At 41.4% G+C, this 25,423-nt stretch overlaps 1 protein-coding gene across 3 annotated transcripts in view; it reads left to right on the top strand.

The window, feature by feature from the left end:
* epha4l (eph receptor A4, like) overlaps positions 1 to 10,888 on the top strand; it is a 55,100-nt gene extending 44,212 nt beyond the window's left edge. For all 3 annotated transcript variants that reach the window (XM_028572989.1, XM_028572988.1, XM_028572987.1), the window contains exons 12-18: positions 723 to 784; positions 1,635 to 1,844; positions 2,005 to 2,154; positions 2,600 to 2,796; positions 4,800 to 4,958; positions 6,169 to 7,417; positions 9,338 to 10,888. In XM_028572989.1, coding sequence (XP_028428790.1) covers positions 723 to 784; positions 1,635 to 1,844; positions 2,005 to 2,154; positions 2,600 to 2,796; positions 4,800 to 4,958; positions 6,169 to 6,283 — 893 coding nt within the window. In that variant the 3' untranslated portion in view covers positions 6,284 to 7,417; positions 9,338 to 10,888. The remainder of the gene's footprint in view (positions 1 to 722; positions 785 to 1,634; positions 1,845 to 2,004; positions 2,155 to 2,599; positions 2,797 to 4,799; positions 4,959 to 6,168; positions 7,418 to 9,337) is intronic.
* The last annotated feature ends 14,535 nt before the right edge of the window (positions 10,889 to 25,423 follow it).

The following is a 25,423-nucleotide window of genomic DNA, read 5'->3' as shown; positions in this document are numbered from 1 at the left end:
CCCCCTATCTCTTTCTCTCTCCTCCTCATGACCGCTATCCCCCCTCATCAATAAGAGACAAAGACAGACAGAGACCCACAGAGGGATTGTACCCCGTCCCCACCGCCTGCCCCGGCTCAGATAAAGACACAGGCGCTCCCCCAAGAGAGACAGAGAGGGGAAGACAGAGGGATGAGGTGAAAAAGGCCAGAGGGGGGGGGGGGGGGGGGGAGAGGAAAAACAGAAAGCAATAGAGAGGAGCTAGCAGGAGAGTGACAGATGCGCTAAAAGTTGGCAGAGGAGAAAGAGGGCAAAGGGACAGTGAGTGACATAAATAGCGAGTCAGAGGGATTCTGGGTGACTGTGATGAGACTTATTATAAGGAGTCCAACGTCGGTTCATATTTGCATAAACACAAGATGGTGTGTGTATATGTGTGTGTGTGTGTGTGTGTGTGTGTAGTGGTGTGTTTCAGTGGAGATGCTTCTGCATGTGGAGGGAAAGAACGGGGATGTCAGGGCAACCGTAACACTGAGCTAATTAAATCACTACGGGACAGAGATGGATGGCCTAACACACACACACACACACACACACACACACACACACACACACACAGACACATTCCCCCGAGAAACCCCCTACTGTGTTGGGCTGTGATGTGCATCGTTTACCTCTATAATCATCTGCCTCTCATTCATCTCTCTCTCTCTCTCTCTCTCTCTCTCTCTCTCTCTATCTAGGTAAGCCAGTGATGATTATCACAGAGTACATGGAAAACGGATCGCTGGATGCATTCCTGAGGGTCAGTCATGCGTTTCTGTCATGTGTGTGAGCGTGCGATACGACTGTAGCATGCTGATCCAATCTAATCGCTGTAATGTCATCCCCCCGAAATTACAAGCGTTTGTTCACAAACATTCGCCCTAATCTGTATCCTCTCCTTGATCAACTTAGTGTTTTTTCGACAAGGAAGTTGGCGCAGGTTTCACCTCTGTGATTCCAGTTCACTACACTTTGGGTTTTAGATGATGCTTAGCTACTTTATCCAGTTATTATACACATAGTGTTTAAAAAAGGAATATGCAGCACTTGAAAACCTGTTTCACAATGGTAGTTGTAAGCAAATGGAGTTAAGGTTGTTGAGAAATATATAGGGACGTTTGTATAGTAATATTTCTGCCAACAACCATAACTACATTTGCTTACAGCTACATTATAATGTGTATAAGATACTATTTACTACATTTTATATACAGCCTATGAATGTTAAGGATTTTTACTTTTGAATAAATGCATATAAGGGGAGCTGTAACTATTGAAAAATACATAAATAAGCACTTAAACATGTACGTTACAAAACAATCTAAGCTGTAATATAAGTTAACAAATGTCCCCATATTTCATTACAGCTACATTGTAGTGTCATATTAGGTGTTTAACCATTTATTAAAACTGAGACAGAATTCACTCATGCATAACTGAACAGTATTGGTCACCTTGATTTAACAGAAAAACATTCTTATTGCCAGTGGAATAAAATTGAAATAAGTATAATTTTTGCAGTTACATGTTGAATGCATTCCAAAACATTTAAGCTGGCAGTAAAATTATATGATACACAGTGTATAAACATTTAGCTTTTTTTTCTACAGAAGAACGACGGTCGTTTCACAGTGATTCAGCTGGTCGGCATCCTGCGTGGAATTGCATCGGGCATGAAGTACCTGTCAGACATGAGCTACGTTCACCGCGACCTGGCAGCTCGCAACATCCTGGTCAACAGCAACTTGGTGTGCAAGGTGTCTGACTTTGGCATGTCCCGAGTGCTGGAGGACGACCCCGAGGCTGCGTACACCACCCGGGTGAGTGTGTGTGTGTGTGTGTGTGTGTGTGTGTGTGTGTGTGTGTGTGTGTGTGTGTGTAGGTGAACATGTGTCCAGTTACTCAGTGGTCTGTGTGCGTGTCACCTTGCTTGTCGGCTTTTCAGCTTTCATTTATCAACCCATCTTTCAATTATTACAGGGAGGGAAGATCCCCATCCGCTGGACGGCCCCGGAGGCCATCGCGTACAGGAAGTTCACCTCGGCCAGCGACGTGTGGAGCTACGGCATCGTCATGTGGGAGGTGATGTCATATGGCGAGCGACCATACTGGGACATGAGTAACCAAGACGTAAGTTTAGAGAAATGTAATTTACCTGCAGGCAAACATAAATAATAAACAGCTTGAATACGTTTGGGATATTGGAGCTTGAGCAAATAATTCCCAGTTGCATGTGTACTGTCAAACATTTTTAAAAGATACTTCATCATTTTAACTTGATTATGTAATCAAATTCCCTGCAGGGGTGATAAAAACATCAGTATATACCATTTTCTCATTACACATTGAATTCACAATTCTAGTGGCACTAACGATGATATAGAATTGAAATTATGCATAAGCAAATGTCTTGCGTAGGTGCCTAGTCAGGTGACTAAAAATAGGTATAAAGTTAGACGGAAAAAAAGACATAGCCTAGCTGTAATCAAACTGCCTGCAGTTACATTTTTTTAACTCTCCACACAAACAAACTCAGAAACAAAGTGACTTACAGCAGCACTGATCTACTGTCTAGGTGATCAAGGCTATTGATGAGGGCTATCGGCTGCCCCCACCCATGGACTGCCCTGTGGCGCTCCATCAGCTCATGCTGGACTGCTGGCAGCGAGAGAGGGCCGACCGGCCAAAGTTCGGACAGATCGTCAACATGCTGGACAAGCTGATCCGCAACCCAAATACTCTGAAGAGGACTGGGGGAGAGGCCGCTGTCAGGTGAGAGGGCAGGCCACAGACAGATGCTAAATAGATGTGGTGTTAAAGGGTCAGTTCACACAAATCACAGAAACATATTTTCTCACTTACAGTACCTCTTGCCATCTAGCCATGCCGAAATAAATAGCCCCTATAAAACGGTTAACCTCATGGCTATACTACAAGATATTACTACAGTTATGTTGTAAATCTGACAAACTTTTGAAATTTAATAAATTGTCACATACTTTTATAGAGGGGCTACATTATTTAGGAATATAGTTATTATTATATAAGTTTATCTCACACATTTTTTGCATTAATTAGTGTGATTTTAGCCTGACTGAACTACTGCAAACTGAGCTAAAAATTAATACTTTCAAACCAAAAATTAGCTGCATAGAAGTATAGAAAAGTTGTAGAATTAAAAAATAAGCTAAACAGAGGCAACCAGCGAATACGTTGTGTTATGAAGCTAATGTGCATAAACACACATATGCAGCTTGTTTACTGCACAATGCATTACGTACGCAATGGTCTACTTATCACACCAACACAATCACACACTCACACACTCCTATTCTCTCACTGGTATTTACATTCCCCATTAAACATTATCTACCAGCAACGTGTGGCACTTTTCAGCACAAACACCCTCCGTAATGGATTTCTCTGCAAACTAGCTTTAATGGTGCTGTACACTCAGGAATGTAGGTACTCTAACGGGGGGGGGGGGGATTACGATGTAACGCTGAGTTAAAAACAAACATGACCCTACAGCTCCGACACCATTACTCTTGAGCGGCTAAATGTGTTAAGAATGACCTACGTGTGTTTACAGACTCGACGCAGGCCAGCGGGAGTCTGTTTGAGTTTAACGAGTGTGTGAGCGCATGCAAGCAATCCGCACACACACACACACACACACACACACACACACACACACACACACACACCTAACGAGACACAGTGAGAGCTAGAGTCCTTGTAGAGTAATTAACAGAACTGAATCCTATAAATGCAGCTTTTAGAGTAACAAGAGGGAAGGGGAAAGTAGAGTGTGTGTGTGTGTGTGTGTGTGTGTGTGTGTGTGTGTGTGTGTGTGTGTGTGAAAATGGATCCTTTTGCATAAACTTTTCCACCTACTGCATAGAGATGACGAATTAAAGAGTCCGACATCCTGTTCTCACACTTCAACTCAACATCCTTCTTAAAGAAGAGAGAACGATAAAGACAGATAGAGTGTGTGTGAGAGTGAGAGAGTTACCAGAGCAGGACGAGACTGCCTCCGACTCAAACTCACCGGCCCCATGTAAATGTTTCATGGCCGACACCTCTGCTGCAATGCTCAACAGAAAGGAAAGATAGGAAAAAAAGAGAAAGTAAGAAGTGAAAAAAGTGGGCGGTAACTCTGCCAATGAATATCTGAACGTGAGGAGGAACTCCACCGTGTGGTAACATTCACAAAGGTGTGCCCAAGTTGTGTGTTTTCTGTAAAATAAATATTAACTAACTGTGTCAGTCACAACCAGGAGGAACCGTGTTTGGCTTGGCTCGGTTTCCAGTAAGACCCACAAAATAGGGACCCGATAGAGCTGCTGAGTCCATCGAGGAAGAATAGCTAGAGAGCATGGTGCATTTTACAACTCGTGGGTAGCTATCTGTCATCACGCAAGGTGTATGCGTCACACGCTTCTAAAACTACAGTACAGCATCATAGTCAGGAACGAGGAAACTCTTCCTGTAATTTTGGCGTTTCTGCTGTCGTAAATCAATGGTGTTCCAGACTGTGTATCATGTGATCATTACCTTTCGAGTCAAAAGCACTTACACAGAATGTAACTTTCTTTGTCTATTTGCACAGACAGTTGCATATATCATGGTTTTGGGATACAGCTTACGTGCTGGACCAAAGTACAGAAGCATCGAACACTGACTGTAAAAACAGAACTAAACGTCTGTAGATCCTTAGAAACTTAAGTTCATGAAGTTAATTCTCTACTTTTCTCTTCTCCACCCACTAGGCCTAACACCACCCTGCTGGAGCCAGGGAGCCCCGAGGTGTCGACGGCCGTGGGCACAGTGGAGGACTGGCTGCAGGCCATTGGCATGGAGAGATACAGCGACAACTTCACCGCCGCCGGCTACACCACTCCAGAGGCGGTGGTCCACATGACACAAGAGTGAGTATGGAGGACTGTGAGAGAGGAAGGGAAGAAGTAAACAGAAAAAAAGGAAAGAGAAGAAGGTGCAAGCTAGTCACACACATAAACAAACTGTTCATATAGCAAGTGAGTGCTGTAAATAGAGTGGGACATTTCCTTCACTTTTAGAAGTGTCAGTAAAAGAATTAATTAGGCTCTAATTCTCTATATGATAAAATTAATGAATGTATCTACAGTTTTAAGTCATATGTCACAAATGATGGCCTGAATTGTTCAGTTATTGAAGAAGAATGAGATGAAAAATAAGACTCAATAGTTATTAGTCAAAGTTATTCCAGCAGTGAAGAAGAAATTGCAAGAACATGACTCTGCCCTACTTATTTAAAACTAGCTGTGCTTAGTACTTGGCAAATAACTGGCTTTTTTCAAGAAATAATTGTGAACTAAAGAAATAAATCTTTAAGACTTTTACGAAGAGCTTATTTTCTGTCAGATTTTGAAGTACATTACAAATGTAATTCACTCTTGAAACAAAGTTAAATTTATCAAAGGAATAATTTTGGGAAACACACTTAATACTTAACTTTCTTGCTGATCGATACCACTGTCATGTCTGTACGCTAAATATAAAGCTGCTGCCAACTGTAAACAGAAGCAACAGCTAGCCCTGGCTCCATACAATAATACATTATCTGCCTAGCAACATCTCTAAAATTTGACAAAGCATTTTAAGAATGACAAGCAGTGTTTTTTTGCTGTATAGTTTGGGCATGTAGCTAGCTATACTCTGCTTCAACTCTTTTGCCAAACTAAGCTGTTAGCCAGCTAGCTGTAGCTTCATATTTAGAGTACATAAATGAGAGTGGTATCAATGTTGTCATCTAACTCTTAGTAAGAAAAATATTAAATGTATTCCCCAAAATGTCAAACTAGTATTACATTTCTTTGTGAGTTTAGAGCAGAATCAATCTGTGACATAGATTGCAAAGTCTATATGTGTTAAATGTTTCTCAGTCTCTGTCACTTGTGTGTAATATTTTCATTTTTCAGCTTTTAAGATTACAGAACTAGGATTGCTGAGTTGGCAAGTTAAATTCCTCATACAGCAGTCAAACTGCCAGGCCAGTTTCCACTGGAAGGCTGTAAAATTCATCATGTGGATCAGGCCTACGTGTGTTTGTTATTGTTGCCCCAGGTCCTAAACGGTTCTTTTCCCCATCCTTTGCAGGGACATGGCTCGCATAGGCATCACCTCGGCAGCACACCAGAACAAGATCCTGACCAGCGTCCAGGGAATGCTGTCCCAAATGCAACAGATGCAAGGCAGAATGGTTCCCGTCTGAGAGGTTTAAACAAAGAAAAAGGAAAAGGAAGCAAAGCGACTTCGTTTCTTATGAAAAAATAAATAAATAACAAAAAAGATGAAATATAAAAAAAAGAGACAAATAAACTATGAAGTAATAGTTTACCTCATCCATGCACTTTAAAATTGGATTTAAACGAAAAGAAACTGTTGATGAAGAAAAAAAAAAGTGGTGAAAAATGGCACTTTTTTTCTTTTTAAATCAGACCTTTTCCTTGCCCTTTTTTGTTGTTTGGAGAATGGGACACTTCTTTCTGCAGCATTTATGTATAGATGGAGGGACGGCTGGAAAAGTGCTTCCGAAAGGCCAATCTGGAGTGCCTTTAATGGTCTGGATGGAAAAGCAAGGGAGAGGGGAATCATACCTTTCTTCCTCCTCTTTGGCAGAGTGTTGTTTCTGGAAGTTTTTTCTGGAATAATCCACCGAGCAGATTTTTTTGATTTCCTGTGACTGTGTTTATTGTACATGAATTGTTTCTGTGGGACTCGCAGGCTGCCCCGGCCGCCATTGTTCTCTCTCAGCTGGATCTGTTTGATATCTCGCAAACAAAATGGAGGATCCTGACCGTCATATATAAACAGTGAATCTCTGAGAGGTTGAGGGTTGGATTCCGAGGGGAGATGGCAGTGCAGGGGAGGGCTTATTTTACGGAGCTTTCTGTGTTTTTTTTTTTGCTCTGTTCTGGCCTTGTTTTTCTCCCAGAACGCTGTATTTTGTTGCCCTCAGGACGTTGTTGAGAATGTCTTTGATCTTCCAGACAAGCCTTTCCACTCCCCTGTCTTCCCAAAAATGCCCCCCCTACATCTCAGATAAACACACAATTTGGATTCCTTCATTCATCTCCAGATCTGATTTAAAGCCCCAGCCTCCCACTTCTGCCAGGTCCCACCAACTCTTCCTCACCACTTTTGATGGACAGCTGTTTGGACCAGTTGAATTGGCTTTCAAAATTGGACGCGAGAATGAAGGAAAGCATCGGCAAGATTTATTTCAGACAAAAGAATGCAACAGAGGCAATATGGATGCAGAATGAATCAGAATCATCAGCATCATCATCGCTGCCAAGAAAACAAACAAGAAAATACACGGAGGATTACTCAAATCGTCATCAAGGTGAGGAGCAATTGTTTTTTTTTTTTCCTTACTTAGACTCAGCACAAAAAGCCCTATTAAAATAAAACAAAGAAATTGGATTACACCTCCCTTTATTATTGCAGTATGCTTCCAATATGAACTATGTCTAGCAACGGAGTGCCTAAAAGATTCATTAGACCCCCCCTCTCTCTCTCTAATCACTGGCCCCTCAGCTCCTTAAGCTGTGTTAATTAACAAGTGGGTCGCGCCACCTCAGGCAGCCAGAGCAGATCAATAGCCACTGGTCTGTGATCAGTCTGCGGCCCTGATGCTGCTGACACAGTAATGAGAAGAATTAATCAGCGGCTGACTCCCAATCAGCCAAACAGGGCCCACCAGAGCTCCAGAACACATTTCCAGGAGAGAAGAGAAGGTGCTTTCTCTTAAGCCAACACACCAATATGTTGGCATGGTACCAGGAAGGTCTTAAGATAGAAGTCACGCTCATTTTGATTGATTTTAATGTATCAGATACCACATATTGTTCTCTCTTCATGGTCAATTCATGGCCTGATGGATATTTTTGGAATTTCTGAGTAGAAGATCATAATTGATGCACACAAATGATCACATGCACAAAAGTTAATAAAACATGGCTTTAGCTTACTAAGCAAGTTGAAGACTGAGCTCACTCACTTAGTTTAATTTATGTGGCGGAATTGATTTGATTTATTTTATACACAGAGCTAATTAGGTTCTGTAAAACTAGCTAAAACGAATGCAGTCTTTAATACAACAGCCCTGCAATAAATCAATCAAAAATAATGTTCTATTTTTGTTGTTTAGAGAGGTTCAAATTCAATTTTATGGTCATTTTGGAGGATGTCATTTGGGATGGTGTTAAATAGTACTGCAACTAACAATTTTCCTTATTATAATTTTCCTTATTAATTATGTTCTCGCTTAATTGTTTTGTCCATACACTGTGAGAAATCCGAATTATAATTTTGCAGAGCCATGGGGATGTTTTCAAATAGCGTGTTTTATCTGACCAGCAGTTCCAAACCAAAAGATAATTAATTACCCTTCATAAATGATAAAGAAAAGCATAAACTCCTCATTTTAAGAAGCTAAAACATGCAAACGTTTGGTATTTTTGCTTAAAACATTACTGACAGGATTAATCTATTATAAAAATAGTTCCAGATTAATTTCATATCGATCAGCTAATTGATTACTCGACTAACAGTTTTAGCTCTACAGTTGAATAGTATTTAATTATACTGAGAGATGTTTCTGATAGTTTGTCCATCCTATTTATACTATTTGTTTAGTATTAAAAAGTATAAACAAAAGTATAAAAGCAGTATAAAGCAGTACATGTTTCAGTTTAAAAGCATTTATTTCATGTATCAAAAAATCCATGTATACAAAAAAGTGCTGCACAAGGCTTTCTTTGAACATGAAACAATAGCTGTAATAAAAAAAAAAAAAAAAAATAATGAATACGTTTTGAAGGCTTTACAAAGGATTTGTTTCAGTTGGCTTTACAAAAAAGCATTCTGCGGTTGCAATGGCTGTTGAATCTATACATAGAGAATTCCTCTAATACACAAGTTAGTTAAATGTCTGTTGGTATGCGTTAGATGTGTGCCAATAAGTCAAGGACATGTTTCATATATTATGTACACACAGCAGCATGTGGTGCACACAAGTTAATACATCGTTGCCACAAAATCCATATTTTCCCCCTGTGGGGCGGCCGCCCCCAATCTTAGGATGCTCTGGCTTTGGCATTCGACTTTGTTTAGCAGACGAGTCGAATGTTCCAACGAGCTGGAGCTGGAGAGCAGTATTGTTGGGTCGGTCAGGACTGGATGCCAAGCAGAAATTGTTTATATTCAAAACCACCATGACTGATGCAGCCTCTCTTTTCCTCCCCCTTTTCTTTCTCCACAGCTGCTGCCGTCCATCACAAACAGGATCCCGGTCCTGATCGCCCCGACCATAATTCTTCCTCTTTGTCTTCCTTCTCCTGCTTCCCCCTCCTCTCCTTGGAGTGTCCCCCGACACCGAGATGACAAATCCATCGCCGAGCGTCTGGGGACGTCCACCGTCAACTTTAAAAACTAGCCACCACGCTCTTGTGGCCATCCAGCCATGTACTGGAAATTACTATGAATGATTAAACAGCTTAAAAAAAGAGACAATATGAAGAATGTAATATAATCGAGAAGCCCTGCTCCAGCGGATAATGTACTTTTATTTTGAAAGTTTCATTTTGTGTTTTGCTGTTGTTTTTTTATAGTTTCTTTTTTTTTGTTCTGTTTGCATGTAAAGTAACAAACGTTTGATTTGAGCGTGCGAATGTGATGATGTATGTGGACGGATGTGCGTGTATGTGTGTGTATGTGTGTGTGTGTGTGTGTGTGCAGCCGTATGAGTGAAGTCTTTGAAGTACCATCCGTAATTTTCATGCCACTGTGGAGGAAGAGAAGATAACAGAGATGTATTGTTTTTGACATGAAAATGTTTCTTTTTTTTTTGCTTTTGTGTCATCTACAAAAAAATGATGTAAGGTGTGTTGCTCCTGTCGTGCGAACTCAGCAACAGCATTTATTAAACAGCTTTCTGGAATGCTTTCTGGAACAATTTCTGCTTGGCAGTAACAGCGGCTTGCAAATGGACACACAGAGACACGGACTAAAAGCCTCCCTCGCATAGAAACACACCGAACACAGACGAGAATTTAACCTCTCCAAGCTTCATGAGGAGAAAATGTCGGAAACTTCGCCCTCTGTGGAAAATGGTAGCAGTTTAAAACGAGGCACCTGTACACAACAAAGGATCAGATAAAAGGTGTTTAACAAGGGAAAATTGTTGACTATTTTTTATTTTTTCCAGAGCACATCATACAGCTACAGGTTTAACCCAATGGACAATATTTTTTTTGATCCTTTATGTCTTTAAACTATACTTATTTGAATGTTTTTGAACTCGTAAATGACGCTTCATATAATACAACAACACCTCCGTCCTTAATACAGCTCTACTGCTCTTTCCTTTTTTTCTGGCAATGCGTTTGGGTTTTATCTGTTGAAAAAGGACCTGTTTGGAAATATGCAAGACATGTTGGGAAGGAGAAGGAAACCAGAATGTACTGTATTTTTTTTTTCCTTTACCTAAATGTTGGACAATTTGAAAAAAAACAAGAAGAAAAAAATTAACAAAACGCAAGAGTTAATGTTTGTCATTGTATGCCTTCTGATGCCATATGATCTAGCCATGTAGATCTAACATTCTCTCAATCTTTTTTGTACTTTTTTTTTTTACATGATCATATTTTTTTTTGGCCTTGTTTTTTTTTTTGTCAAGGAGCTCTAGGTACATGTAACTTATGTCATTTATTTATGTCCTTTTATATCTAGTTTGTAAAATAATAGCCTAAAGTGAAGAAAATAAAGGGGTGCCAAAGTGCATTCTTAATAAAGTAGAAACCGTATGACGATCTTCTTGCCTCTCATTCATTCACACAGACACACACACACACACACACACACACACACACACACACACACACACACACACACACACACACACAGGAGCGTCTGATGCAGAGGCCATCAGCATTGTCATCAGTGATAGCACTCATTATATCTGCAGCTGATGCTGATGACCTAACTATCACGCATTTATTACTGCTTTATATGATTACAGATAACGGAGGGTTACGTAACAGAAAGAAGAGGCCAAGGTAGCACGTCAAGCAGTTTCTTGGCCTTGTTTTTGCTTTCTAATTTTCACTTTTGCTCTTTGTAACCTAAACACACATAATTTAAAAAAGAAGGGCTAGTGTGTTGGCAGTGTGTTCCCTCTGCAGCACATGCTCAGCGGATATCATGACTCTGGACTCCAAGACTTGGCCTTCAACTCCTCTCAGGCCTTGGAGCAGCAGCGAGCGCCACTCACTTGGCATTGTGGGTTTGTGTGTGTGTTTAATCAGAACAACATCTGCTTCCTGGACTTACTTCCAGAAGCGATAAACCACTGATTATCCTGAGTCTTTGATAAGGGCCCGGGAGAGAGGGGCGAACGAGAGGACGGTTTTAGAAACGGGGCTCAAGCCAACTTTGAGCCAAATGGTGTTTTACACATTTCCTGAGAAATCACCAGCACAAGGCATGCATACATTAAAGCTCTGAAGTTTGCAGTTGGAGATTTTTATCGGCCTCGAAGGGAAAGTGTGCCCCCTTCGCAGATTGTTGGCAAGCTTAGGGGGGAAGATGAAAAACGATTAGTGGGGCTGACTTTGATAAATCTGCTCCAAACTGGGAAGACTTTTTTTTTTTTTTTTTTTTTTTTGACAATTGCCACGGTGTTTGAATGTTCAAAAAAATGTCATAAATAAATGAAAAAAGAATGCATTTACAAAGCATGCATATATACGCAGGGGTTATTTAAGCAGGCATTTTCAATCTTGTTCTGGGAAACAACCAATTGGTTTTCAAGTTATTTCACTCAGTCAGGGGATCATCAAGTTGTTAGGCTTGATCATCTGGGGACGCTGCTAATGTGGCTAAAACGAAGAAGATGGAGTGTTGCTGAAAGAAAAGGATGGGGAGTAAAAAAAGTGCTAAATGCAGTCCTGACTGCAAAACAAAAAGGAGGACAGAAAAAGACAAAGTGAGAGGAAGAAACCCAGACAGGGGGAGATTGAAAGTGCAGGTCACATAAGGAAAAGCTGGCTGTCTGCTACACTTGGCTAACCAAAGTAAGCAGAGTCTTGTTGAAAGTTCACGTAGTGTCCATGATTTGGCTGGAATGCTACCTCTCTCTTAACACAACCAGCACAATTTAGCACCTCTGTCAGTAAAGCCTCTTTTAACTTTGACTTTGAAGGGAGATGGCCCAGAAAATCTCCCAGGCATTTCAACCCATGATCTTTTTAATGGGAAGAATACAGCATAGTTGGTGGGAAAAAAAGACCATCCAATAGTTGGATAATTGCTGAGTTTATGTAGCACTGATGTGAACTTTCAGATCTACAATACATTACAAAGAAATATTTATAATGTGGCTTATGCTAGCATGGCAGTGTAGGTTTTACATTCATATTGGACAATTAAGGATCAATGCTGAAAGTAGTCTCGCTTTGCCAGACCTTCCTCCACAGCGCTGTGGAGGTGGTCTGCTAGTCCACACATCATTCTGGAATGGGAGAAAAACGTGCTCTGGTTTATTGGGATTTCTTTAAACCAATCCATATCGTCATGGGAGTCTCGGGAAGGAACTTGTTTTGGTCCAAAAGTTGTTTTAGTCGTTTACTCCTCAGATTGGATAGATAGTCTACTATCTCTACTATTTACCATGCAGAGATCATTTTAAGGTTGTAGCTTGAGTGTGCATTGGGCAGCTGTATAATTTTGGTAAAAAATAGTTTCGATTGATTGGATTCTGTATTGGCAGACACCCAATATTATAGGACTTGGGTCGAGATCAGGACCAAAAAATCTTGCCAAACTAACTACAACTCAACCATAGGTCATTGTGTTCATGGCCACAATCTTCCCCTAGCCTTAACCATTCCATGGTGGCCAAGTATAACTAGAAAGCGTGAATTTGAAAAGTGTGTTTGCAGAATCATCAGATATTTTGTGTTAGTTAACAAACTTTGGGATTTGTGGGCTCCTTAAGCTAACCATACAACTTAATTCAGTGAACCCTCTCACACAAAGGAGCTAAGGTGAAGACCAAGTCAAGAGACAACAATCCTACCACTTTAGAACCTTTTTACACACACACACACACACACACACACACACACACACACACACACACACACGACACACGCACACACATGCGCGCAGACACACACACATGCGCGCACACACACACACACACATACACACACACACAGTTAGCAGCCACAATGCTTTTGTCAACCAATCTAATAAAGAAAACCTTCAGATGAAGTGCCAGCCCTTCAAACTGGCTTAACCCCCGCTGCTCCATACTGTCACCGCAACCCTTTTCATTGGGTCACTTTGTTTCATAATTCAATTTCCTGATTCGAAAGATAGAACCCCTCCTCGCTTGTCCTCTTCTAAGCCAATCACAATGGGGCGCCACAACTCACACTGACATTATGATTACTCTGTCCTTTGTGTCGTCGTTCTTAAGTATGTCCTTAAATCCACACAATATGACAATCTATAATCCAAACGCTTCAATCTTAATCCCCAGATGCTTCAACCAATTCTCAGACTAGAGTTTTATTTTCTTAACTCTCCAGGTGATTGGTTGGCATTTTTCTTGTGGTGAAGGACGATTTAAGAGGGAAACAGAGTGCTGTCATGACGTATGGGGACGGAGGAAAAAAAAGAGAAAAGCTAGGGGAAGAAAACAACAAGAGCTAAAAGCTTCAGTGGGAAAATAGCTGGGCAGAGCCTCTCAAACGTCATGAGCATATTGATCGAGAGGCTTCGAGCAGAGAGTCGACCTTGTGTCTGGTCTGCAAGGTATTACTTCTGTTGACTTTTGATGGACAACACAGCGATACCCATAAAGGGCCTATAAAATGCCTATGTAGTAACAAAACAATTGCAAATTCTGGCAGCATGACAGAAACTCTTAATTTAGCTGTTTGAATTCTCTCAGTTTACAGGCAAACGCAGTCTGTGTAGCCGTCAAACGCAGCTTTGGTTCAGCAAAGAGCAGAGCAGAAACTATCACAGACAAACACCCAACAACATGAAAAAGCACTTACTACTGAAGCACCCTCATTTGGTTGCATCCCAGCCTAAAGGCAACTTTTTTTTGAGTCTCCTGTGAGTAACTGGAATAAACTGGAGACGAATGAGTATCAGAGAACAAAACAAACACAGGAAAACAGAGCTCTGAGTCGCACGAAAAACGAAAGAGAGAAAAGGTAGCCATAGAAGAGAGGAAAGCAAGAGAAGAAAGATGGGTGGCAACTTTTTAAGACAAAGCGGAGAATGTGTTTGAGCCGAGATTCTTTACAAGTAATTGGTAGCAGATTTGAGAACATTTACTCAAGGATGCTTAAAAGTAATAAAAATACATACCTAACAGATGTCTATATGAGAATCTTCAGTGAAGATTTTCAAAGAATGCAGAGGACAGTTCTGCTTTCTTTCGCAAGGGCGGGGGGATATGGGATAGGATAGGCAAAAATAAGCCTTGGCTTCAGCCTATTCCTTTTTTGGTTATCTACGGTGGCAAATTGTGGAAAATAATTGTTTCTTTCATGTATGTTGACCAAAATAAAATGATTCATCATCATCATCATCATCATCAAAAAAAAATATGTCCACGTTTTCTTATTTTTTTGTCTCTTTTCTTGTCTGTCCACAAGTCCAAACTGAAATATAATAATGTATACAGTAACTATTAAATGGATTGCTTGAGATTTTGTAAAAATATTCATGGTTCCCAGACAATGTGTCCTAAATTTGGTACAGAAATTCATGGTCCCCTGAGGATGGATTTTAAAAACGTTGTGATCCTCTGACCTTTCGTCTAGTGTCAGCATCAGGTCCAATTTTAAATTTGCCCAATACTTTCATTATGAACATATTACTCAAAACACAACATAGGTACAGACTTGCATAGCTGATGGTAGACTATTATTTTGTAATGGAAGTTGGACATATAAGGGATGATAAAGGGATTCTGTGGGAGACCTGGATGAAGTGAAAGAGAGGTTTCCTCTGTTTATGAACTCACTATTCGGCAACTCATAAAACACGGCTGTTTTCAAACATGCCATGGTCCTGAACATGCAAGAGGACAAAACTGAATGACATTTGCGGCAAAACCAAACTATGTGCTGGTTGAACACACAATGCATACTGCAGCTGCTTTTCTGGGAAACCCATTGTTTGACAGTGACGACTGCAGCAAACCTAAATTGGTATGTTTTACGCTCAAGGCTACAGTCACCAAACCAACAAGAAGAAGACGTTTAAGTAAGCTGCCTTTGCATCTCTCCCCACCTGCTTTGTGTGGGAAACCTTCCCTCTCCAGGAGCATAATCCTCAGTGATTGTTGGTCTGTTGGGAGAACGTGGAGCTTTATCAGCCCCACCAGACTAATCTCACCTCCGGGCCAAAGGGTGCCGGCGGGTGGCCTGTTTCCAAATGAAGGCGAAGGGAGGTCACCTACTTGACCACTCAATCGCTCCTTATCCAGATCCACCGGCCACACTGCTGGCCCCACCTGATAGGTTGACCTTTGACCTCACTGAACACACACATGCACACCAGAGCCAAATCCACATACACAAACAAATGCTAATCTCTAGAGCAAACCCACTTTCCCTAGCCACTGGGTCTCTGGTCTTGGACTCCTCTGCTCACACACTAGAAGGTTATGGAGTGAAAGTGCATGTGCAAGTGAGTGATGGGGATTTGGCTTCCATCTCTGCCAGCAAGATGAAGGTTAATCAAGTCAACCCCCACCCTCTTCTTCAGCGTCCCCCTCTGTGTCTGGACGGCAGCCTGATGAAGGTCCAGCCGTCTATCAGCTCAAGCAGAAACTGATTATCACACTGAAAGCAAAGTTCAAAATCCCCTTGATAACTGCCCGATGGACTGAGATGGATGGACAGCTATGTATATATAGAAAGACAGAGGGAGAAAAGTAGAAAAGAGAAACGAAAAAAAAAAAAAAAAATGATGAAAGAAGTTAGGAGACGGCCAGGTGATTCAATTCAAACTCAGTGCAATTGCCCCCAAACCCCTTTTTTCAAACTTATTTTATTTAAAAAGTTGGAACAAAAGAGTAAAAAAGAGGGAGTGATTGAGTGAAAGAAAGAAGATAAAGGCACCCTGTGACACAACGGCCATCCATCATCTGCTGGTATGAGCCCAACGGTGAGAAAAAGGAGAATAGATTAAAGGAGACAGAGAGCTCGGTAACGCTGCGGAGAGGGTCGGGCTCGGGATTTTCTCTGTTCAGCGCAGCGTTGGCCTTTGGACTGTTGACAGCAATACGATTCCTATCACTGCTCACATTTGGGCCCCAACACATGAAAGCCAGCACACACACACACACACACACACACACACACACACACACACACACACACACACACACACACACACACAATACACTCATAAAAACATGTGGACATGTACACACACACACACACACACACACACACACACACACCATCCACATAGTCTTTATTGTCGGTTTTCAGCAAGTTGGAGAATGGAATTGAAATAGCACCCATGCCAGGGGATCGTGGTACAACATTTTGTGATAAGAAGATTAGATCATGAATACAGAAATACAGTATGAAACAGCCTGGCTCGTCTGTACGGGGCATTTCTTTTATGCTGGCATTTCTTAACAAGGGATATGTGTGTTTGGGTGATACAAGATAATGGGGTGTTGTATTTCATATTCAAAATGTATTATAACTACAACAATAGTACTAATAGAAATTCCAAGACTATTTTTGGTTATGTTTGGTCATAAAACAATATACACATAACACACTTTCTAATACAAATAATAAAAATAAAAAAATAACTCTAAGAAGAAAAACTGATTCAATAGACTATGGAGCATGGATAGATGATGACACAAACAAAATAAATAAAATAAAATAGCATAGAACAAACTAAAGATATTATGCCTAACTCTGAAGCATGACAAATAATAAAAATGCTAAAAAAAGGTGAAAATGTATAGTGGTCCTGAAATTGCTACTATGACTCCTACTCCTATAAAAGGGCTCTGGTTTTGTGGCAGCGCAACAACCAGCAGAAGCAGCACTCCAACAATTTGGTATTTTCCTAATCTCTATAAACAGATATCTGTATATGAATGCAGAATCTGTTGGCAACAGAACACAATGTTGATGTCAGAAATGTTCTGGTTCCTGTTTGTAGTCTGTTTGTAGTCCAAGGAGTAATGACCAATCGCATTTGAGCGGGCTTTAATTGAATGCAGGTAAAGAGTCTTTGTGGATAGCGCAAGAGGTGGAATGCATTGGCCAAAATATAATCTCAGAACCAGTGGGCTATCATCTAAGGACAATTCATTTTTTTAAAACTGTTTTTGAAAAGTCGTCTTCCAACTCCAACTCTATTCTTGCGTCTCAAGTTGCTAGTCGTACTGTAAACAATGTCGGGCGCGCAGAAGAGGATCTCTTGGCCTGGATATCCGCTGGCTACCCCGGCAACATGGGCTGTTGTCCCCAGAGGCTAAATTGTCGTAAGACCAAAAGCCAAAGGGATACGAGATTGCTATTTTCTTGAACTTGAAATTTGCTTTGCCTGTGGTATGTTGATGCCCACTGCAGAGTGCAAGGTGCACAGGTGGGTAGTTCATTCAAATGAGGCAGTGTAAAGTGAATCGTTATTTTGGTGGGAAATGTTTTTTAGATTTTGCGCTGAGAATACGTCGTGAAAGCACGTCTCTTTCTGACACACACTGCATTTATGAATCAATATTTATTCTCAGTTATTATAGTGTATGTAAAGCTTATTCTTCAGTTCATTAAACCCCTGCAGCCATCTAAAGGCAGCAGGACACACATGCTTATAAACACACGCCTATTACTTACAGATGTTCACTGACTTTTATTTTATATTTATACATATATACTTATACTAACATGTGCTATATTTGTACATTACTAGTGCACATTAATATATGCTGTTATCATTTTCTATCAGATATTAAAATGCAAAAAGACAATGGTTTCCATTGTTTTTAACTGCAGATTAAGCACATAAAGCACTTTTTTTTGCCTGCGTATGAAATGTACTATATACTTAATAAGCTTGTCTTGCCTTTCCATATTAGGCTGAGCCGTCCCACATGTTAATCAGGGGCCTTATTTAGATCAATCATTTTATCTCTCCTTATATTAGGCGATGCTGAGTGTTGGCTTTGAAACTACTGGTCACCCTGAAGCAAAAGTTTTGCCTGAGGGACACCATGTCTTGGTTAAATCATTACCAATTAAGCCTATATTTTAATTTAAGATGTGGGTATCAATCCATTTTACTGGAGTTTGGATTCTGCTGCTGTTTGGTTTCCTTCATGCACTCCAGAATCCTCCGTAAATCCCAAAACACAGGTTACAATAACTAAATAGCATGAGTGTCCGTCTTAGTGATGAACTGCTGACCTCGCAGGAGTTTTTCCCTTCCTGCTGCGTGATGCATGCTGGGATTGGCTCCAGCTCCTTACTGATTCTAAATAAGCATAAGAAAGGATTGAAAAAGAAGGGCTTAATAAATTGACATTTCCTGCCATGTTCCGGACCATTTTCTGCTGATTAGCAAAAAACACTGAAGTAGTGATCACACAGAGTGATATAATTCAGTGTGTAGCAGTAGTGTGTTTTTCAGCAGTAACAAAGCTCAGAATGAGTTCTTTGGACAGTGACAATTGAGTAGTTATTGTGATAAAGCTGTGTAATAGGCAGAGCTGGTATTTGCCTGCATATTTATTTGCAGCCCTTTTCGTCCAGCCTCGCTCAGCTTGCCTCCTTACATGCTATATAAGACATCATTCAATCTCTGAACTCCAGCCGCCCACCGCCGTGGCTCCTCAACCCCCCTCGGAGTGAAGGATTCTGGGGCTGGGCCGGGTTCCTCACCCATACACGACCCCATCGACTGAGCTGCTCTCCACCGGCTAAATGATTGATATTCGCCTTTGCTAACTAGACTCCTGAGTCCCAAAAAACTAAGGCTCACTGGCCAGTCGGCTGCAGCATGTGTGTGTGTATGTGTGTGTATACATGTAAAATCAACCCAGGAGACTTAGTAAAAATATGTGTGCAGGAATGAGGCAGAATGTGTATGTTTGTGAGAAAATGTGCGTGTGGGTATAAAAGTTTAAAATAGCAAGCCTTTTGAGTAGTTGAGGTGTACTGTATATATAGGGGGAGTGTGTGTTTCTAGTGAGCGTGTATTTGTGTGGCTTAGCACAGCGTTGCTTTTTCAATTTCATGTCTGCTATGAAATCCAGGCAGAATTTGTACATTATAATCATGAGCCTCTTTGGTGTGGGAATATGTGTGTGTGTGTGTGTGTGTGTGTGCGTGCATGCGTGCGTGTGTGCGTGCGTGCGTGCGTGCGTGCATGTGTGTGTGTGTACACAATTTGACTGGTTGACTTAAATTGAGTGGGACCACACAGCATGGAGTCAGGGCTTGGTCATAATAAGGTTACAGTTAGGCTAATTGAATGAAGTGATTCGTGCTTTGGTTCACCGGTCAGCTTGCTAATGCTTTTTGAACTCCTGACACTGATCGTACTGGCCATTAAGTAGCTATAAAGGCCTATAGCAAACATGGCATGGGTTACACAAGAGCTTTACCTGCAAATATAAGAAGACAAATCATTCCAAGAGGCATTCATGAAATACCACGACGTCCACCGTTCTCTGAAGACTTAAAGTTTGATTATTAGAAGGGAATCCTTTATCTCCAGCTCAGCTCTGTTATTCAGTCAACGTTAGCCCGGGGCTCTGTACCTATTAATAACTATTATTGCCGTATCCCTACCATCATTACTGGATGGACCGATCTAGGGAACTTATGGCTAGACTATCACCATGGAAACCAAAGTCTTGCCTCTTATTAATTGCCAATTAAACTAGGTCAAATAACCTGTTTTAACAAAAAAAAAACATGGAGGGCCAATAACAATGGACACACTCTGTCTCATGGGTAGTTGTGATATTATAATAGAAAGAGTCAACTTCTTAAAGAGATGAAAGAAAAGTACAAATTAGAATTTTACCCAGCCACACCCCCCCCACACACACACACTCTTTAGTTCATATATGAAAGTTTTTCATCCTGGAATACGGGATGAATTTAAGGCAACATTTTAGTTTTTTTACCACCTTGTATGTCCCTTCACATCCCCCATCCACAACGCTCTCATCCTCCTGCTTTCTCTCTTCCTCTCTCCCTCCTCCCTCCCCCCCCCCCCCCTTTCTCTTTTCTCTCTCTCTCTCTCTCTCTCTCTCTCTCTCTCTCTCTCTCTCTCGTCTAAATAAAGTGTCTGTAGGGGTAACTCAGTCCCTGAAACAGTGGACATTAACATGTCCATGGGGGACAACAGTGAGAAGAGGGAGAAAGAGAAGAAGAGAGGGAGAAAGAGAAGAAGAGAGGAAGTGCGGAATTCAGTTCACTTAAAAATAGACCTCTGTCTTTTCTCTCAGCATTTTTAGTTGAGGGGCACAACAGCCAGAGTAATTTAAGAAGTAGTACTGTATCCTAACAATGAAACTGTCAATTGATAATGTTTGTCCTAATATTATTTATAGAATATTCTGTTGCGTTTCTTGATTCATTGGTTAATTATGTAGTCTATAAATAAAAAAAAATGCCATCTTCAGATAGCTTTTTGTGTCTGACCGACAGCCCAAAACTGTACCAAATTTCTGGCATTGCTAAAATATCAGAAATTCATGTTCCCCACAGAATTAACTGTAATAACTTGCTGACTGCTTAACCTTTGATGTAGTGCCATCATCAGGTCAACATTTCACGTTCTCCAATAATCTGGTTTATGACTAAAAACCTTTCAAACTTGTGTGGTGTGGTCTAGACCTACTCTATCTGTAAAGTTAGAGATTTAAGCACTATTCCCCGTGGATGAATATTGTTTGTAATTAGCATTGATTATTAAGCTGGTCTAGAAACACACACATAGTAGACACACATTCAGCTATCATCAGGATAATCAGATTTCACTCCTCACATACTCATCGACAGGTTCACACTTAAGAGCTAAGCTGGCGTATATAATGACACTTTCCACATGTCAGGCGTTAAAATGTAACTTCAGTATGAGGGGTGTATGGGTGGCGGCAGAGGTGGCTACATCCAAGCCAAAGACTCCCAGCCATCCGAGGAAATCAAACAGGCGGCCTTACAGACAATCCTCCAATTTATTTGGCTCACAGCGTGCTACCGGCGGAACGCAAAGCTAAAATGGAAACTCAGTAACTGACCTTTAATGTAATACGGCGCCCATGGCTCACCGACGAAAGCCTCTTGAGTACCGGCTGCTGTGTGACTCTGGGTATGTGTGTGTGTGTGTGTGTGTGTGTGTGTGTGTGTGTGTGTGTGAGAGAGAGAGAGGGAGTGTGTGTATGTGAGATGAGTTATGACCAGCTCTCATGTCGACATTTGGAAAGTTGAGAGCCAAAGCCAGGTGGATTAGGACAACTCGCCTCTGTGAGAATGCTCAAAAAGGGTTTAAGGAGGTAGGAGTGTGTCTATGTGTGTGTGTGTGTGTGTGTGTGTGTGTGTGTGTGCATGTGTAAGAGAACAGAAATGCCAGCAGAAGCAGAGACATAGAATCGCCGCCTTAAACAAAAGAAAGCAATAAAAAGGAGGCAAACCACGGCACTAACTAAACTAAACAGAGGCTGCATGGGCTGAGGCTTGCTTCGAAGCACCTCACTCACAGATGCACACTTCCTCTGGCCCTTCACTTGCAGGTCATGACCTTTCTGACTTCCAAAACAGGTGTGTCAGCAAGGCTTTACAGAGTCCCTTTGTGTGGTGGAAACAAATGATACTTATAAACACTCCTTCAATCTCTAAAAGGGGGACACGAGGCTTTTGGCGGTGGAGTGGAAAAGAATTTTCTGTTGACTGAACTGAAGAAAGATTGATCTCAGAACATTCCAGGAGGAAGACACATTCAGCAGAGTAAAGAACATTACTTTCAGATTGAAATGTTTTGATGGATACTTAATGTTAACCAATGAAATATACTATAGACTTGCTAAGTGAACATTTCCTGTTGTCTCCTAATCTAAAACTGTGTCTGCAATTTCAGTCAAAATCGGAAATTCTTTGCTGCAAACATGATTGATAAAATCAAACAATATTCATTTAAATTCCAACCGGCCCCTTGTACAGACCCTTATTCTTATTCAGCAATTGAATTTGTGCACTAGTTTAATACATTCAATGCTAATTTAGGAAAGAGTATAGGGGTCAATGTCCAAGTCAAAAGCACATAGACTGAGCAAATGTTTCTGTGATCTTTGAAGGATACATTCAAATTACTTTAGCTAAAAGCCCTTGGCACACCAAGGTGGCACTGATTCATTTTGCGTCCACTCGATATGGGTGGTGCTTAAAGCTTGGTAAAATAATGACTTGTGGGGCTAGTTTGCAAGCTACTGTTGCTGAAGAGCTTGTCTCACATTGCCAGACCTTCCTGAAAAAGCCCTGTGGAGGAGGATCTGGCTAGTCCACACAGCATTCTGGGATGGGAGAAAAAAAGTGTTCTGGTTTATTGGCATTTCTTTAAACCAATCACAATCGTCTTGGGCGGCGCTACGCCTCTGCAAAATAGCCTTGGGTAGGAACTTGTTTGGGTGGAACGTGTACGTTTAGGTTTAGGTTGTTTTGGTCGTGCAACAGACAACTCAGATTCGACTGCTAGCTGTCTGGATTTACCCTGCAGAGACCTGAGGAGCAGTGAACCATAGTCCTTATAAGTCTGCCACAATTTAAAATGCCAACACTATGAAAGCGGAAGGTAACGGACATCCCGCCGAAATGAGAGATATCCGGAAGTGGAACGTCGTGGATATAGACTACTGAAGAGCTAACCAGTAACAAGCTAGTGCTACCCAGCCATAAACACTCACCAGCCAAGCTTGCCACTTACACGGCCATTTAGTTTGGCGGCTAACCAGACGGTAACACAGTTTACTCAAGCGACATATGTGTAACATCAGCCCTGTCTGCCAATTAATACAATATAAACTGTTCCACAAAAGTGCAGGATTTAACGGTTATATAAAAGTTGATAGTCTAAAATACACAATGGCAGACAGCGATGCACAGTCCACTGCCCAAGGATTTGACAAGGAAAAACTGAGAATTCATTGAGATGATCAAATTTCTGTACAAACAAAACCCATCAGAATACTTTTAAAGATGCCACATAAAATTAACCTGACTCCGCCAGATGGATTGCTTCGCATTTGCTCGGCATATCCATCTGGGAACTTTCCGTTGGAGAACTTTTGGGAAGGGGCGGAAATACTGGTTAGCTGATTGGATGAACCATCTGTTTATCACCTATGTTGGTGATAGACGGGCCAAATCAACCAATCAGATCCACGAAGCGTATGAAAATACAACAACAAGCCTTCCCCTGCAGCTGCAGGCAAAGCATAGCTCGTTAGCTCAGCATGCAAGCAACATGTCAGTAAAGGAGATTTGCCATTTGTGTAACGAGAATTTAGGAATAAAAGGCACCATTTCAGGTTCCCGGACCATATTCCAAAAGAAGGATCCAAGAGAAAAAAAGCATTAGCGAGCGGCTAACAGAATTAGGGCTACCGCTGTCTGAAAATACTGGTTAGCTGATTGGATAAACCATCTGTCTATCACCACCTAACCCACCTCAAAACCAACGCTGATTGGCCCGGTTGTTTGGCTAACGGCTCCAAATTTTCTCTGCCTCAAGATGCCAGACTGATCTGCGAGTGGAAAACTGGAGCTCGCAAGATCAGGACGGTCTCACGAGGCTAACATAAAATTACATCAACAATTGACACATGGCTTCAAGTGTTCTAAGAGATTCAAGCAAGTGTAAACATGTATGAGGCGAATACTGTGTGTCACTGAGAGCCGTTGGCTGATCAAGAATAACAGAGGTCAATAACTAAAAGAAATGACTATTTAAATATTATTCTAGAAATGATAATGTGTGTGTGCTTTTTACAGTTTATCTTGGATTATGATTAGATTAGCATCTAATGCACAATTTTCAGCCTTTGTTGCCATCCAGAGATTGTTCTGTTGTTACATGCCATTACATCAGTTTCTCACCTTTCAGAAGAGACACTCCACTTTCATAGTGAGAGGAAGGAGAAAAAAAGAGCTCCAGTCAATGCGTGTTCCCTTCTTTTTCCCTTTCAGGCAATGAATAGAATTGACTTATTATTCTGTTTATCCATTCCGAGCGACACATCAATGCATTCATCAAAGCTACCCTAATCCTGTTTTTTGCTCACATGTGTTTTTGTAAGCGCGAGTGATGTTGCATTGGTAAACAATATTATCCCGGGACGAGGTGTAAAATGACAGCGACACACGAAAAGAGAGAGATGAGAGAGCTGCTTAGGGGAGATATCATTTGTGTCAGTCGAAGTGAACACCTATCGATTTACATCCAGCGCTCCTCTGGGCGCCACAATGAAACCTCATGCATAATTCATGCAGAACCTATGAAAGAGCCATAAATACAGTCACTGTGCTCAACAGCATAGCACACTCTCAGCACTTACCGTCACCCAACACGGCTAGCTAGCAGAGGAAGTGGGGAAATGCTGGCATGAGGAGGAAGAGAGGATGCACTTGAAGCAAAGATTTAGGATGATATAATGTTCTTCCTCTAGCTTGTATACATGCAGATTCAGTGCTCGTGCACCATGTGCGCATGTGATCTGCCCTTTAATACCTGCAGGGGTTCCTTAATGATTTCTAGACATCTTTTGTTTAGGGTTGGACCCCAGAGTCGTGGCTCGAGTCGAGGCTTTTATTCAGCCCAGCCGGCCGCGCTTTGACGACTCAAAAGGATTTACATCCTGTGTCCCGCCGTAAAACAGCCACTCGCCTCTCATTCCTTCCACCCCGCCTAAAGTTACGACTGGAGTGGAAAGGGTGCCTGAGTTATGGCCTTTGTTTGGAACAGAAGAAAAATAAAAATTCTATACAGTCGCAGCATGTCAGAGATGTCAAGGAGGATTGTCTGCCTCGCATGTGTGGTGAATTTAGAGGGGACTGACCGGGGATGAGGTGCGTTTGCAGTGGATGGTGTGTGTGTGTGTGTGTGTGTGTGTGTGTGTGTGTGTTTTTATCAAACCATCATTACATCCAGTTAGATCAACAAATAAATCATGCAGCACATGCACACAACTCTGAATCTCTGAAAATCATCAACAATTTTACTGGAGAAGGGAACACACAGGATGGAGATACTCAAAAGTGAGGTTGCTTGTGCATTTTGG

Source organism: Perca flavescens, chromosome 3, assembly GCF_004354835.1.
Source record: "Perca flavescens isolate YP-PL-M2 chromosome 3, PFLA_1.0, whole genome shotgun sequence".
In the NCBI taxonomy this organism is placed as follows: Eukaryota; Metazoa; Chordata; class Actinopteri; order Perciformes; family Percidae; genus Perca; species Perca flavescens.
This window is presented reverse-complemented; position numbering and strand designations above follow the sequence as displayed.